This window comes from Olea europaea, unplaced genomic scaffold (genome assembly GCF_002742605.1).
Source record: "Olea europaea var. sylvestris unplaced genomic scaffold, O_europaea_v1 scaffold718, whole genome shotgun sequence".
In the NCBI taxonomy this organism is placed as follows: domain Eukaryota; kingdom Viridiplantae; phylum Streptophyta; class Magnoliopsida; order Lamiales; family Oleaceae; genus Olea; species Olea europaea.
Genome location: NW_019265580.1, coordinates 275,799 through 294,169, shown reverse-complemented (window position 1 = coordinate 294,169; position 18,371 = coordinate 275,799). Strand labels below are relative to the sequence as shown.

Genomic DNA, 18,371 nt, shown 5'->3' with positions numbered 1-18,371 from the left:
ATAATTTCATTTTCTTTCGGGGCTATTCCATCCTCTCGTTGCCCTTCGACCTTCTGAGCACTTTCTCTTCACCTTTTTAGTGTGGTCCTTGCTGAGCTGCTCAAGCTTTTCCTTCACATGTTTAGCAGCTCCAGAGAAGGGCCTTAAAGTCCTCGAGCCTACTGTGGTGGTGGCGTTCAAGATCGAAGCCATATTGGACGTAGGGTACTTCTTCTTCCTATAATCATTTACAAACAGCAAAGATAATGTCAAAATATAAAAGATGAACCGTGTATTGATGTAAAATGTACTCAATAATGCTTTGGTGTTTACCTTTCAAGGCCATTAGTCCAAGTCTATAAAGTACTTGCTTTGGTTGATGAGGTGGTTAAAGTGGTGTAGCTTCAAAGGACGCCTTTTTAAATGTCCTCAATGACATCCCACTCAGCTTGATGTAGCTCGAAGTGGTTCAACAAAACTGAAAAACAAACAAAAAAATGTCATATAAAAACAGAAATAATTTAAGATAGGAAGTAGAGGGAGACACTAACATGCTTCAGAGTACTGGGTCGATACATTACAATTCGGGGCTTTGTCCCCCTCCACCATCTTCACATCCATTTTGCCCAAAATTATAACTCTTTCCATCCCTTGATGGAAACCCACTACGAAGGAGGCGTGGGCTTCCAGGGGTTATATAGTACCACCCCTTCAACTCTCCTTCCCAACGACGTGAGGTTGGAAGATTGTTTGCAAGACATGTAGAGGTATGTCCTCGCTAAGTGAAGTCTCCTTCTAAAGGAAATAAGCCCCTAATAGTTTAATTTACCCGTTTGGCAAAAGTTAGGTAGAAGCCAACATAAAACACCTAAACACCATTCTAAAAATGGGTACAGTGGTAGACACATACATTCTTACAACAGTTATTTACTAACGGCCACACAATCGAGCTTCGGATAATAGGTACGTTCGTGAGCTTCGGGGATTGTTAGATCTACTATGTCTGGGATCCTAAATTTCTTCACAAGTTTGGCTAATTTAGAGGAGGTCATGGTCAAAGGATTGTTATTGTTCCCACCCCACCTTGTAGTCGATGGGACCTTCACTCATCACTTAGTAATCCCCTATCGACCTACCAAGCATAGCCTCTTCACTAGCCGTGGCGACTTTACCCTAGCACTACTAGCATTCGACCTAGATGCCATTGAAAGATGAGGTGGAAATGGTGGGGGAAATAGTCTCATAAGAAATTACCTAAATCCAAGGAAGTTACAGAGATGTGATATCGTCGGAGAACTAAGATTGCCGGAAGAGTTTAGGAAATGCTGGAGAGTTTGAAGATTTTCGTAAAAGTAAATGCCAAAAATAATGGCAAGCTTTTAGCTTATATGCAAGAGATAAAAGAATCATAGCTGTTTTATTGAAATCTAATCCATCCAAAGCTTCGATTCTTGGTTACATCTGAGGCATTGAATTCGAATAGTTTCTTTTGTCAACGCCTTAGATTGACGCGTGTTCTTCTCCTATGTGCCTCAATATGTCAACCTCAAAACATTGCAGCGTGGCCATCATTGTGCATTAAATGTAACGTTAGTGCATGTATCGAAAGTCACAACACTTTCGTTGTCTTTTCTTGGTAACTTGCAAAAACATCAAATTATTGGCACAATTGTCAGGACCAGTTCTATCAAAAAAAAGGAGCCTTGACAATTCAGTACTTCCCTGCTTCGGTTGAAATAAATTTCAGCTTCTATCAAAACAAATGAGTCTCGACATTTCAGCACTCTCTTGCTTCGGCTCAAATAAATTTCAGCTTCTATCAAAACAAAGGAGCCTTGACAGTTCAACACTTCTTTGCTTCGGCTCAAACAAATTTTTGTTTCTATTAAAATAAAGGGCCTCAATAGCTCAGCCTCTTCCATGCTACGACTCAAATAAATTTCAATTTCTATCGAAATAAAGGAATTTCAACAATTTAGCTCTACCTAAGAGTAAGACGATATCCAAGAATTAGGTTCAACTTTGAATTCCAGTCATGCTATAAATATATGGGGACTATTGTTTTTGTCAAAAATTTAACCATGACAGGAAAATTGACCCAAAATATGTTTCACTTAATACTAAAGTCCACACATGGTATAAATAACCGTACCCGGACTTATTGTTACACCTCGCCATGAAGGCTCTATATGACCGACCTCCTAAAGCCCTTGTGATGAAGCCATGTGGATTATTGGAGTCTATAATTTGAAGCATCGAATCTATAATTATTGAAGTAGTTTTGTGCTAATGACGAAGCTCCAAAGTCTCCTTGCCAAAGTGATGAAATTTAACAAAGGTCAAAGTCGAAGCTCAAACGACGATTCACATGTGAAAATTTTGAATTTATGCATGATTCTTTTGGAATGATTGATTGGACCTTTATAATGAGTAGAATGTCAAAGTCTTGTTAGTTTAGATTGTAAGGTTGTTGCCATCTGTAGGGGCATTAAATGTGCTAATTAGCCTTGGCTTTATCTGCCTCTTGCACATAGTGCTTCATCTGGGTCTTAGGAGTTCTAATTTGGCCTTCTCCAAAGCTTCTAATGATTGTTTGAAGTTTCAACCTTCTTGGTCAAAGAAGCCAATTTACACTGGATTCATGAACCTCATCTTCACATCTTCGATCTCTGCTAAAGCAGATCCAACTTAGTTGCTTTTATAACTCGTCGAGCCCTTAGCTCTTCAACCTCCATTTTTTATTTCTTCATGTTCTCATTTGTCGAGGCCAATTTATTGACGGACTCATTATTACATGTTTGGATGTCCTTCAACACCTTCTGGCACTTCAAAGCCATCCTAAAGGCTCTGGCACTTTGGTTTACCAAAGTTACTATAAGGTCCTCCACATATGACTGTCACGTATCAGTCTAGAACTTATAAAAATTGGTAGTGGCACCTAGGACTTCAAATGGTAGCATATCCCATTACTGTCGGAGCAATCTCTTCATCTTGCCCTCTAGGAACCTCCATAATTTTCCATGGGTCCTAGTTGTTGCAATCTTCTTCATGGCCTTCGAGTCCCATTTATCTTCCTTTTTGAGCCTCTTTACTAGCCCTTCGAATCGCCCCCACTTTAACGGCCTTCATAAAAGCCTCCATCAATTTTGGAGAGGGATGCACAATTTGTTTAGCGGCAGGGGAATGTCAAAGTCTTGTTAGTTTAGATTGTAAGGTTGTTGCAATCTGTAGGGGCATTAAATGTGCTTCAAGCTAGAAAGTTTGAATTAATGTCTAAGATTAAATGCTCCGTTCAGGAGATGAAGCCACGTGTATATTCATCTATTGGGCAACATTCTATGTGTAACACTATAAATACCCCTCCTTGTATCATTTGGGGCTGAAGGCAAACCAAAACTACTTGAGGCTATCATTTTGTTTATTTTCATACATTTGTTTGCTTGAGTTAAGATCATCTCACATTATTGGAGTAGTTTACGATTGGTTATTATCATACAATTGTACTCGAAATATATTATCGGAGCCCGAACATATTTGTCTCGTGGTATTAAGCTCTCTCACGTCCAAATCAGAGTATTATCGACTGACATCCTGCCCATACGTGTTGGAATTTGATTACGTGTACACGAGTGGGCTCAATATCTATTGTCCATGTCACTCTAATTGAAAACGAGGTTAACAATAATTACAATTTTTTTATAGAGTGGAAAGTTTATGTACTCAATAATGCTTTGGTGTTTACCTTTCAAGGCCATTAGTCCAAGTCTATAAAGTACTTGCTTTGGTTGATGAGGTGGTTAAAGTGGTGTAGCTTCAAAGGACGCCTTTTTAAATGTCCTCAATGACATCCCACTCAGCTTGATGTAGCTCGAAGTGGTTCAACAAAACTGAAAAACAAACAAAAAAATGTCATATAAAAATTTTTTTTTTCTCATTTTTATTTTATATTTTTTGTATGTCATTATTTTTTTCCCTGTACAAGGATTCTATGAGCGATATAAATAATTGTTCTCAAGTCTCAACTGTTTATACGTATACAATGCATACTACATTCTGTAAGTTAATCATAGACATTTTTGGGATCAGTAATTTGTTGATGAATTAAGGATTATTACTTGTCTTGCACACAAAATACCAAAATCAGTAATTTGGTTTTCGAGTTATCCATGTAGGGACCAGAATCTGACTATATTTATGTTGTTGGTAATGTGATCTACTAGGTCAATTGTCAAAGATTTTAGTTGACTATATATTCCATTTCACTCTTGCTACATGCCTATATTTATATGTTTTTTCCTGGATGCGAAGATATCTATGATGTCGAGTTCTGGTGTTAGCATAAACATATTATGTCTATTTTGTGATTTTGAGGGTCATGTCAAAACTAAGATCCCGTTTGGTACCAACTTTTGTAAGAATGAGAATGAAAAATATAGTCGTTATGGGATCTACACAAGAGATAGGAAATCGTATATGGTAGCTTGATGTGATGTATAACGGTTATATTTTTTATTTTTGTGGTCAAAGAATAGAAATCAAACAGGGACTAAAATAGTGTCGCTCTTTAATTTAATTAAGAGACACATAATAAAATGAAGCTGCATTCTAAAAATGGGTACAGTGGTAGACACATACATTCTTACAACAGTTATTTACTAACGGCCACACAATCGAGCTTCGGATAACAGGTACGTTCGTGAGCTTCGGGGATTGTTAGATCTACTATGTCCGGGATCCTAAATTTCTTCACAAGTTTGGCTAATTTAGAGGAGGTCATGGTCAAAGGATTGTTATTGTTCCCACCCCACCTTGTAGTCGATGGGACCTTCACTCATCACTCAGTAATCCCCTATCGACCTACCAAGCATAGCCTCTTCACTAGCCGTGGCGACTTTTCCCTAGCACTACTAGCATTCGACCTAGATGCCATTGAAAGATGAGGTGGAAATGGTGGGGGAAATAGTCTCATAAGAAATTACCTAAATCCAAGGAAGTTACAGAGATGTGATATCGTCGGAGAACTAAGATTGCTGAAAGAGTTTAGGAAATGCTGGAGAGTTTGAAGATTTTCGTAAAAGTAAATGCTAAAAATAATGGCAAGCTTTTAGCTTATATGCAAGAGATAAAAGAATCATAGCTGTTTTATTGAAATCTAATCCATCCAAAGCTTCGATTCTTGGTTACATCTGAGGCATTGAATTCGAATAGTTTCTTTTGTCAACGCCTTAGATTGACGCGTGTTCTTCTCCTATGTGCCTCAATATGTCAACCTCAAAACACTGCAGCATGGCCATCATTGTGCATTAAATGTAACGTTAGTGCATGTATCGAAAGTCGCAACACTTTCGTTGTCTTTTCTTGGTAACTTGCAAAAACATCAAATTATTGGCACAATTGTCGGGACCAGTTCTATCAAAACAAAGGAGCCTCGACAATTCAGTACTTCCCTGCTTCCGTTGAAATAAATTTCAGCTTCTATCAAAACAAATGAGTCTCGACATTTCAGCACTCTCTTGCTTCGGCTCAAATAAATTTCAGCTTCTATCAAAACAAAGGAGCCTTGACAGTTCAGCACTTCTTTGCTTCGGCTCAAACAAATTTTTGTTTCTATTAAAATAAAGGGCCTCGATAGCTCAGCCTCTTCCATGCTACGACTCAAATAAATTTCAATTTCTATCGAAATAAAGGAATTTCAACAATTTAGCTCTGCATAAGAGTAAGACGATATCCAAGAATTAGGTTCAACTTTGAATTCCAGTCATGCTATAAATATATGGGCACTATTGTTTTTGTCAAAAATTTAACCATGACAGGAAAATTGACCCAAAATATGTTTCACTTAATACTAAAGTCCACACATGGTATAAATAACCGTACCCGGACTTATTGTTACACCTCGCCACGAAGGCTCTATATGACCGACCTCCTAAAGCCCTTGTGATGAAGCCATGTGGATTATTGGAGTCTATAATTTGAAGCATCGAATCTATAATTATTGAAGTAGTTTTGTGCTAATGACAAAGCTCCAAAGTCTCCTTGCCAAAGTGATGAAATTTAACAAAGGTCAAAGTCGAAGCTCAAACGACGATTCACATGTGAAAATTTTGAATTTATGTATGATTCTTTTGGAATGATTGATTGGACCTTTATAATGAGTAGAATGTCAAAGTCTTGTTAGTTTAGATTGTAAGGTTGTTGCAATCTGTAGGGGCATTAAATGTGCTTCAAGCTAGAAAGTTTGAATTAATGTCTAAGATTAAATGCTCCGTTCAGGAGATGAAGCCACGTGTATATTCATCTATTGGGCAACATTCTATGTGTAACACTATAAATACCCCTCCTTGTATCATTTGGGGCTGAAGGCAAACCAAAACTACTTGAGGCTATCATTTTGTTTATTTTCATACATTTGTTTGCTTGAGTTAAGATTATCTCACATTATTGGAGTAGTTTACGATTGGTTATTATCATACAATCGTACTCGAAATATATTATCGGAGCCCGAACATATTTGTCTCGTGGTATTAAGCTCTCTCACGTCCAAATCAGAGTATTATCGACTGACATCCTGCCCATACGTGTTGGAATTTGATTACATGTACACGAGTGGGCTCAATATCTATTGTCCATGTCACTCTAATTGAAAACGAGGTTAACAATAATTACAATTTTTTTATAGAGTGGAAAGTTCTAACAATCCATACTGTTTTTTTTTCTCATTTTTATTTTATATTTTTTGTATGTCATTATTTTTTTCCCTGTACAAGGATTCTATGAGCGATATAAATAATTGTTCTCAAGTCTCAACTGTTTATACGTATACAATGCATACTACATTCTGTAAGTTAATCATAGACATTTTTGGGATCAGTAATTTGTTGATGAATTAAGGATTATTACTTGTCTTGCACACAAAATACCAAAATCAGTAATTTGGTTTTCGAGTTATCCATGTAGGGACCAGAATCTGACTATATTTATGTTGTTGGTAATGTGATCTACTAGGTCAATTGTCAAAGATTTTAGTTGACTATATATTCCATTTCACTCTTGCTACATGCCTATATTTATATGTTTTTTCTTGGATGCGAAGATATCTATGATGTCGAGTTCTGGTGTTAGCATAAACATATTATGTCTATTTTGTGATTTTGAGGGTCATGTCAAAACTAAGATCCCGTTTGGTACCAGCTTTTGTAAGAATGAGAATGAAAAATATAGTCGTTACGAGATCTACACAAGAGATAGGAAATCGTATATGGTAGCTTGATGTGATGTATAACGGTTATATTTTTTATTTTTGTGGTCAAAAAATGGAAATCAAACAGGGACTAAAATAGTGTCGCTCTTTAATTTAATTAAGGGACACATAATAAAATGAAGCTATCATAATAATTCATTAAATATAAAACTACTATATAGCAAAAACATAACACTTAAATAGTTCATAAAGTATGTTATGGACAAATAATCTATTTGTATCATGATGAAACTATTTTCTTAATTTGATGAGTTACTTATGGATTCAATTGCGATTTCAAGGCAGACCATGACAATTAGAAGATGAATAATTGTATCCATTGAATGCTAAAAGTTAGAACCACGCGATTGCAACATCTGATGCCATGTGATCGCATGGCATTTCCGGGACAGTCCATATTTTCTTTCCTATTGCAATTCAATTTCATTAATAGATTGGCTTAAGATTACAAGATATATATGTTTAATAGTTGTTTTGAAAGACTTGCTCCGTCATTTTCAATTCAAATATCTGTCAAATTCCATGTAACGCATGCATCTCCTTTCACATTTGACAAAACTGAGGACTAAAAGGTGATTTAATGGGACGACATAGGCATTGTAATTACAAACCAAATCTTGACCTACAAACCAAATCTTAGAATTAAGAAGAAAATCTTTGGTGATGTTTCCCCTTCATTTCCTATCTATTTCTATGATAATTTAACCCTATAAAATAATGCCCCTTCATATTTGACAACTCCATCATATCCCAAATGGTTATTTTCCAAGATTCTTTTACATGCACCTAATTATTACAATTATTCATATTCTAGAAGGGAGAAGAAGCAAAATGCCTATTTCTACGTACATATACACACACACACACACAATTGCACACATACAGACATACACACACTTGGATGGGGCTTAACCAATTATTATTATTATTTATTATTATTATTATTATTTTGGTTATTGTATTATTAAGGTATTCATAGTTATGCTTCTCTTTGATGTAGATTAAAATTAAATTTTTAGTAAATTTTGATAAAAATTGATTAAATACGTATCTGAAAAGTTGTGGATCTCATAAGTTTGTGATTATAATTAATTGTTATATAATCTGATTTTAATCCAAACAAAGCAAGACATACATATCCAGATTTTAATACATGCATGAGAAAGTCACGAAGTTTTGGAAAAAAAGAGCAAGTATAAAAATCTCTCCTTTTAACTCGTATCTTTGATAATAAATTGTTGTGCAATATGTCAAGGTTTCACACGTGCTACAGTACTAGATAGTACCAGTCCAAGATTCACAAATCCACATTTCCGTGCAAATTTCTCTCTATAAATTGCACCTTCATTCATAAGATTATATCATATCTTTCTTAAATTTCAATCTCCGTTTTCTCTCTCTAAAAATGGCTAGTCGTTGTCTAATTCCTGCACATTTTATTGTCTTCTTCATCGTAAGCCGTTTAATGTCCATTATAGGGAAGTTAAGGCGATCAAACAATTCACTTGCTTCTGAAATTCATTCCCCAGTTATCGGTTCTAAGCTTTGCTATGATCTTGAAGCCATTGGACTTGCCTCGACCGACTATGGTAATATTGTTCAAGAAATTCCTTCCGCAGTTCTTTATCCAACATCCATAGCCGATATTATCGAGCTAATCAAATTCTCTAACATATGTCCACACCCGTTTAACGTGGCAGCACAAGGCCACGGACATTCTGTGAGAGGACAGGCCATGGCACATAAGGGGGTAGTGGTGAAGATGCCTTCTTTAAAGAAATACTACGAAAATGGGAATGGAATTAGGGTTTCTACATCAGGAAATTATGCAGATGTTGGAGGTGAACAGCTTTGGATTGATGTACTGAATACCACACTAGAACATGGCCTTGCACCTGTTTCGTGGACTGACTACTTGTACCTAACTGTTGGGGGTACACTTTCTAATGCTGGAATCAGTGGACAAACCTTCCTCTATGGTCCTCAGATTAGCAATGTTCTTGAAATGGATGTTATTACGGGTACATTTTCAAATCTTTTACGATGTATATAATTCTTACTATCGATGCAGACCCTCACTTAAGCATAAAGGTGGACCTGTTTCATAAGGGAATCTTAGATATAAGGTCCAAAAACTAGTGCTTGGGGTGACGTTGCGCTTTTCCTTATCAGCGATAGCTTTTGCGAAATATGGTTGCATCTCCTTAGATCTCCTAGTTACCCTGGTTTTAAAGTACATTTGTGTTCAAAATATGAAAATATACAAATACCAAAGTGACAATATATGTAAAAAAGTATCATCATTGGATTTTGATTGTTTCTGGGCACTTGAAAGATCTTCTAGGTAGGATTCACTTGATCAGAATTTTGTCAAAGGAATATGTACCTGCATGTGTTAGGTACATTCTACTAGGTCAATTGTCAAAGATTTTAGTTGACTATATATTCCATTTCACTCTTGCTACATGCCTATATTTATATGTTTTTTCTTGGATGCGAAGATATCTATGATGTCGAGTTCTGGTGTTAGCATAAACATATTATGTCTATTTTGTGATTTTGAGGGTCATGTCAAAACTAAGATCCCGTTTGGTACCAGCTTTTGTAAGAATGAGAATGAAAAATATAGTCGTTACGAGATCTACACAAGAGATAGGAAATCGTATATGGTAGCTTGATGTGATGTATAACGGTTATATTTTTTATTTTTGTGGTCAAAAAATGGAAATCAAACAGGGACTAAAATAGTGTCGCTCTTTAATTTAATTAAGGGACACATAATAAAATGAAGCTATCATAATAATTCATTAAATATAAAACTACTATATAGCAAAAACATAACACTTAAATAGTTCATAAAGTATGTTATGGACAAATAATCTATTTGTATCATGATGAAACTATTTTCTTAATTTGATGAGTTACTTATGGATTCAATTGCGATTTCAAGGCAGACCATGACAATTAGAAGATGAATAATTGTATCCATTGAATGCTAAAAGTTAGAACCACGCGATTGCAACATCTGATGCCATGTGATCGCATGGCATTTCCGGGACAGTCCATATTTTCTTTCCTATTGCAATTCAATTTCATTAATAGATTGGCTTAAGATTACAAGATATATATGTTTAATAGTTGTTTTGAAAGACTTGCTCTGTCATTTTCAATTCAAATATCTGTCAAATTCCATGTAACGCATGCATCTCCTTTCACATTTGACAAAACTGAGGACTAAAAGGTGATTTAATGGGACGACATAGGCATTGTAATTACAAACCAAATCTTGACCTACAAACCAAATCTTAGAATTAAGAAGAAAATCTTTGGTGATGTTTCCCCTTCATTTCCTATCTATTTCTATGATAATTTAACCCTATAAAATAATGCCCCTTCATATTTGACAACTCCATCATATCCCAAATGGTTATTTTCCAAGATTCTTTTACATGCACCTAATTATTACAATTATTCATATTCTAGAAGGGAGAAGAAGCAAAATGCCTATTTCTACGTACATATACACACACACACACACACACACACACAATTGCACACATACAGACATACACACACTTGGATGGGGCTTAACCAATTATTATTATTATTTATTATTATTATTTTTTTGGTTATTGTATTATTAAGGTATTCATAGTTATGCTTCTCTTTGATGTAGATTAAAATTAAATTTTTAGTAAATTTTGATAAAAATTGATTAAATACGTATCTGAAAAGTTGTGGATCTCATAAGTTTGTGATTATAATTAATTGTTATATAATCTGATTTTAATCCAAACAAAGCAAGACATACATATCCAGATTTTAATACATGCATGAGAAAGTCACGAAGTTTTGGAAAAAAAGAGCAAGTATAAAAATCTCTCCTTTTAACTCGTATCTTTGATAATAAATTGTTGTGCAATATGTCAAGGTTTCACACGTGCTACAGTACTAGATAGTACCAGTCCAAGATTCACAAATCCACATTTCCGTGCAAATTTCTCTCTATAAATTGCACCTTCATTCATAAGATTATATCATATCTTTCTTAAATTTCAATCTCCGTTTTCTCTCTCTAAAAATGGCTAGTCGTTGTCTAATTCCTGCACATTTTATTGTCTTCTTCATCGTAAGCCGTTTAATGTCCATTATAGGGAAGTTAAGGCGATCAAACAATTCACTTGCTTCTGAAATTCATTCCCCAGTTATCGGTTCTAAGCTTTGCTATGATCTTGAAGCCATTGGACTTGCCTCGACCGACTATGGTAATATTGTTCAAGAAATTCCTTCCGCAGTTCTTTATCCAACATCCATAGCCGATATTATCGAGCTAATCAAATTCTCTAACATATGTCCACACCCGTTTAACGTGGCAGCACAAGGCCACGGACATTCTGTGAGAGGACAGGCCATGGCACATAAGGGGGTAGTGGTGAAGATGCCTTCTTTAAAGAAATACTACGAAAATGGGAATGGAATTAGGGTTTCTACATCAGGAAATTATGCAGATGTTGGAGGTGAACAGCTTTGGATTGATGTACTGAATACCACACTAGAACATGGCCTTGCACCTGTTTCGTGGACTGACTACTTGTACCTAACTGTTGGGGGTACACTTTCTAATGCTGGAATCAGTGGACAAACCTTCCTCTATGGTCCTCAGATTAGCAATGTTCTTGAAATGGATGTTATTACGGGTACATTTTCAAATCTTTTACGATGTATATAATTCTTACTATCGATGCAGACCCTCACTTAAGCATAAAGGTGGACCTGTTTCATAAGGGAATCTTAGATATAAGGTCCAAAAACTAGTGCTTGGGGTGACGTTGCGCTTTTCCTTATCAGCGATAGCTTTTGCGAAATATGGTTGCATCTCCTTAGATCTCCTAGTTACCCTGGTTTTAAAGTACATTTGTGTTCAAAATATGAAAATATACAAATACCAAAGTGACAATATATGTAAAAAAGTATCATCATTGGATTTTGATTGTTTCTGGGCACTTGAAAGATCTTCTAGGTAGGATTCACTTGATCAGAATTTTGTCAAAGGAATATGTACCTGCATGTGTTAGGTACATCTCATGAGATTATGATTATATATGTAAATTTTATGTGAATGACAGAAATTGTAGCTGAAGCTCTAGCAGGTATATGCTATTTTTTGCAAATATATGACCACATTTTTACTGATGATTGTGCCATTTGTCTGAATTAGGTAAAGGGGACTTCATGACTTGCTCCAAAGACAAGAACTCAGAATTATTTTATGCAGTTCTAGGAGGTCTGGGGCAGTTTGGAATCATAACTAGGGCAAGAATTTTCCTAGCAAAAGCACCAAAAAGAGTGAGTACAATAGGCTTTATACTTTTTCATAGTCAAAAAAAGTTTCTACAAATTCAGAGGAGATATTTGTCTTTGCAGCCTACACTGAATTCTTGAATCCTAGGCTAGGGTTTACCAACCATACTAATTTGTGATCATCTCATTTGTAATTCGGAAAAATTTGAATAAAATAGAAAAATTTATTCTAGCACTAGCAGCATCATTTGTATCTTTATCATGCATTTGACGAAAGAACAAATTTCACTTTTACGTGGTGAAGATCTAGTGCTTGTTTGGTACAGATTTAAACCAATTAAAATCAATTTTTTGAATATTATTTTACTATTCAAGTTGTCATTTTTGAATTCTTCTCTTAGAGATAGGACTCATTTTATCTCTTAACAGTCAAAAAATCAAATATCAAAATTCCTACCAAACAAGCACCTAAACAATTGACTTATACAAATACGAATTCAGCCAGCCTAACAGTTTAAATTCCAATACAAATGATCTAACGTACTTTACCATTACCTCAATAAAAAAGTTTTCTCAATATTGTGCTCAAATTTGTTGTATTGCTGATTTGTGTTCTGTCTTTTAATTAGGTGAAATGGATGAGAATGCTATACAGTGATTTCTCGATCTTTACAAGAGATCAAGAACATCTTATCTCAATCGAAGGTCTAGAATATTTGGAGGGCTCTCTCATGATGGACTATACTCCTGCAAATAACTGGAGATCTTCCTTTTTCTCACCTTCTAATGAATCCCTAATTACTTCTCTTTTAAAGAAACATGGCATCCTCTATTGTTTAGACATGGTCAAGTATTATGATGACGAGACCATTAAGTCAGTCGATAAAGTACGTGTTTACATGTAGTGTACTCTATTACATGTTTGGCCTGTAATATTTGACATATCGATTTTCTTTTTCTTGCTCTTTCAGGAAGTTGAACTGCTGCAGGAGGGATTGAGTTATATTCCCGGTTTCACTTTCACGAGAGACGAAACTTATGTTGATTTCCTGAATAGAGTTCGACGAGGGGAATTATCACTAAAATCGAAAGGGTTATGGGATGTTCCTCATCCATGGCTGAATCTCTTTGTACCAAAGTCTCATATTATGGATTTCAATGATGGTGTTTTTGTAGACATTATTCACAGACAAAAGAAGAGCCATGGGCCCCTACTTGTCTACCCAACAACTAAAACTAAGTACTTATCTTGAACTAACTATAAATGGATTCAATTGCGATTTCAAGGCAGACCATGACAATTAGAAGATGAATAATTGTATCCATTGAATGCTAAAAGTTAGAACCACGCGATTGCAACATCTGATGCCATGTGATCGCATGGCATTTCCGGGACAGTCCATATTTTCTTTCCTATTGCAATTCAATTTCATTAATAGATTGGCTTAAGATTACAAGATATATATGTTTAATAGTTGTTTTGAAAGACTTGCTCTGTCATTTTCAATTCAAATATCTGTCAAATTCCATGTAACGCATGCATCTCCTTTCACATTTGACAAAACTGAGGACTAAAAGGTGATTTAATGGGACGACATAGGCATTGTAATTACAAACCAAATCTTGACCTACAAACCAAATCTTAGAATTAAGAAGAAAATCTTTGGTGATGTTTCCCCTTCATTTCCTATCTATTTCTATGATAATTTAACCCTATAAAATAATGCCCCTTCATATTTGACAACTCCATCATATCCCAAATGGTTATTTTCCAAGATTCTTTTACATGCACCTAATTATTACAATTATTCATATTCTAGAAGGGAGAAGAAGCAAAATGCCTATTTCTACGTACATATACACACACACACACACACACACACACAATTGCACACATACAGACATACACACACTTGGATGGGGCTTAACCAATTATTATTATTATTTATTATTATTATTTTTTTGGTTATTGTATTATTAAGGTATTCATAGTTATGCTTCTCTTTGATGTAGATTAAAATTAAATTTTTAGTAAATTTTGATAAAAATTGATTAAATACGTATTTGAAAAGTTGTGGATCTCATAAGTTTGTGATTATAATTAATTGTTATATAATCTGATTTTAATCCAAACAAAGCAAGACATACATATCCAGATTTTAATACATGCATGAGAAAGTCACGAAGTTTTGGAAAAAAAGAGCAAGTATAAAAATCTCTCCTTTTAACTCGTATCTTTGATAATAAATTGTTGTGCAATATGTCAAGGTTTCACACGTGCTACAGTACTAGATAGTACCAGTCCAAGATTCACAAATCCACATTTCCGTGCAAATTTCTCTCTATAAATTGCACCTTCATTCATAAGATTATATCATATCTTTCTTAAATTTCAATCTCCGTTTTCTCTCTCTAAAAATGGCTAGTCGTTGTCTAATTCCTGCACATTTTATTGTCTTCTTCATCGTAAGCCGTTTAATGTCCATTATAGGGAAGTTAAGGCGATCAAACAATTCACTTGCTTCTGAAATTCATTCCCCAGTTATCGGTTCTAAGCTTTGCTATGATCTTGAAGCCATTGGACTTGCCTCGACCGACTATGGTAATATTGTTCAAGAAATTCCTTCCGCAGTTCTTTATCCAACATCCATAGCCGATATTATCGAGCTAATCAAATTCTCTAACATATGTCCACACCCGTTTAACGTGGCAGCACAAGGCCACGGACATTCTGTGAGAGGACAGGCCATGGCACATAAGGGGGTAGTGGTGAAGATGCCTTCTTTAAAGAAATACTACGAAAATGGGAATGGAATTAGGGTTTCTACATCAGGAAATTATGCAGATGTTGGAGGTGAACAGCTTTGGATTGATGTACTGAATACCACACTAGAACATGGCCTTGCACCTGTTTCGTGGACTGACTACTTGTACCTAACTGTTGGGGGTACACTTTCTAATGCTGGAATCAGTGGACAAACCTTCCTCTATGGTCCTCAGATTAGCAATGTCTCATGAGATTATGATTATATATGTAAATTTTATGTGAATGACAGAAATTGTAGCTGAAGCTCTAGCAGGTATATGCTATTTTTTGCAAATATATGACCACATTTTTACTGATGATTGTGCCATTTGTCTGAATTAGGTAAAGGGGACTTCATGACTTGCTCCAAAGACAAGAACTCAGAATTATTTTATGCAGTTCTAGGAGGTCTGGGGCAGTTTGGAATCATAATTAGGGCAAGAATTTTCCTAGCAAAAGCACCAAAAAGAGTGAGTACAATAGACTTTATACTTTTTCATAGTCAAAAAAAGTTTCTGCAAATTCAGAGGAGATATTTGTGTTTGCAGCCTACACTGAATTCTTGAACCCTAGGATAGGGTTTACCAACCATACTAATTTGTGATCATCTCATTTGTAATTCGAAAAAATTTGAATAAAATAGAAAAATTTATTCTAGCACTAGCAGCATCATTTGTATCTTTATCATGCATTTGACGAAAGAACAAATTTCACTTTTACGTGGTGAAGATCTAGTGCTTGTTTGGTACAGATTTAAACCAATTAAAATCAATTTTTTGAATATTATTTTACTATTCAAGTTGTCATTTTTGAATTCTTCTCTTAGAGATAGGACTCATTTTATCTCTTAACAGTCAAAAAATCAAATATCAAAATTCCTACCAAACAAGCACCTAAACAATTGACTTATACAAATACGAATTCAGCCAGCCTAACAGTTTAAATTCCAATACAAATGATCTAACGTACTTTACCATTACCTCAATAAAAAAGTTTTCTCAATATTGTGCTCAAATTTGTTGTATTGCTGATTTGTGTTCTGTCTTTTAATTAGGTGAAATGGATGAGAATGCTATACAGTGATTTCTCGATCTTTACAAGAGATCAAGAACATCTTATCTCAATCGAAGGTCTAGAATATTTGGAGGGCTCTCTCATGATGGACTATACTCCTGCAAATAACTGGAGATCTTCCTTTTTCTCACCTTCTAATGAATCCCTAATTACTTCTCTTTTAAAGAAACATGGCATCCTCTATTGTTTAGACATGGTCAAGTATTATGATGACGAGACCATTAAGTCAGTCGATAAAGTACGTGTTTACATGTAGTGTACTCTATTACATGTTTGGCCTGTAATATTTGACATATCGATTTTCTTTTTCTTGCTCTTTCAGGAAGTTGAACTGCTGCAGGAGGGATTGAGTTATATTCCCGGTTTCACTTTCACGAGAGACGAAACTTATGTTGATTTCCTGAATAGAGTTCGACGAGGGGAATTATCACTAAAATCGAAAGGGTTATGGGATGTTCCTCATCCATGGCTGAATCTCTTTGTACCAAAGTCTCATATTATGGATTTCAATGATGGTGTTTTTGTAGACATTATTCACAGACAAAAGAAGAGCCATGGGCCCCTACTTGTCTACCCAACAACTAAAACTAAGTACTTATCTTGAACTAACTATAATGCACTAAAGAATGCACACAATGGTAAAGCAACATGGGGTGGGGTGGTTATCACAACATACATACTTACACACACACATACACATACACACACACACATACAAACACACACAATACATATATACCTTGCCCTTTCAACATTTACTATGAGAAAATCTTGTCACTGACTCCTCTCACAAGCATATGTATACACGCACATGCACAAAAGGGAAGAAACGGAAATGTATCGACTTTTATGTGTCTATATCCGACAAAAAGTATTTCTAGTTTGCAAGGCGTAATGGTAATGTATTACTATATTGTACAGATGGGATGATAGGATGTCTGCAGTTACACCAGATGAGGATATCTTCTACTGTGTGGGACTACTGCATTCAGGCAGTTTTGATGACTGGCAAGATTTGGACAATCAAAACAATGAAATTCTGGAATTCTGTGATAGAGCTGGAATAAAGATGAAGCAATATCTTCCACACTACAAATCCAAGGAAGATTGGATAAAGCATTTTGGTTCAAAATGGAACACTTTTCTAGAAAGGAAAGCACAGTTTGATCCAAGAATGATATTGTCACCAGGACAAAAAATTTTCAATTCTGTTTGAAACATGCATCCACTTTTTAGCCATTTGAGCTGCTTAGACGGTAGAACTTTCAGATTAATTAATTTTAAGGTTTATCTTTGAATAAAGATTTTGCTAATCATTAATAATTATTTTATCCAGTTGTTGGAATAGAGTACCTTATGTTTACATAGAGTAAAAATAGTAAAAATTTTGAAGTTGTATTAATTAAGCTGAAGCATAGAAGTGTCTAGTTGGATAAATTAGTGTTAAATGGTAAAATTCGAATAAAGATAAAATAATAAACAACATGATTATTCTTAATAAGTATGAACTTTTAAGATGAAACTATAATTCTTAATACGATATCGTTAACCCAAAAAAAACTCAAATAATCAATTTATCTAAAGCTCAAATAGATAATTTAATTTAACATTGGTATTCTAAAATGAGCTATCATTATGTCAACGCGCATAGGCTCTATTTAGTTTAGATAAAAATCAAAATTTTAGTAAACTTTTATAGAAATTGATGAAATATATGATTGAAAATGTATGGATTCCATAAAATGTGCGATTAAAATTAATTATTGACTTTATTTTAAATATTAATTCACTTTTATAGTTGAACGAAACATGGGCATAGTCTTATCCACTACAATTTGGCATGCTTTAAATTAGGAGGCCAATTAATGATGCCTGATTGTTCACACAATGAAAAGGTTATAAAGCGTAAATTTGTTTCACAATTTTTTTACTTAGATTTTAATTCATTTT

At 34.8% G+C, this 18,371-nt stretch overlaps 2 protein-coding genes and 1 pseudogene across 2 annotated transcripts; all 3 read left to right on the top strand.

The window, feature by feature from the left end:
* The first annotated feature begins 8,645 nt into the window (after positions 1 to 8,645).
* On the top strand, positions 8,646 to 9,379 carry LOC111390820 (cytokinin dehydrogenase 6-like). Its single transcript, XM_023015937.1, has 2 exons — positions 8,646 to 9,261; positions 9,312 to 9,379. The coding sequence occupies exons 1-2, from the start codon at positions 8,646 to 8,648 to the stop codon at positions 9,377 to 9,379; spliced, it is 684 nt and encodes a 227-aa protein (XP_022871705.1).
* Positions 9,380 to 11,307: 1,928 nt separating this feature from the next.
* LOC111390813 (cytokinin dehydrogenase 3-like) lies at positions 11,308 to 13,474 on the top strand. The gene is made up of 3 exons (XM_023015930.1): positions 11,308 to 11,937; positions 12,459 to 12,586; positions 13,171 to 13,474. Exons 1-3 carry the CDS (start codon positions 11,322 to 11,324, stop codon positions 13,444 to 13,446), a joined length of 1,020 nt encoding a protein of 339 aa, XP_022871698.1. The 5' UTR covers positions 11,308 to 11,321; the 3' UTR covers positions 13,447 to 13,474.
* Positions 13,475 to 14,945: 1,471 nt separating this feature from the next.
* On the top strand, positions 14,946 to 17,685 carry LOC111390821 (annotated as a pseudogene).
* The last annotated feature ends 686 nt before the right edge of the window (positions 17,686 to 18,371 follow it).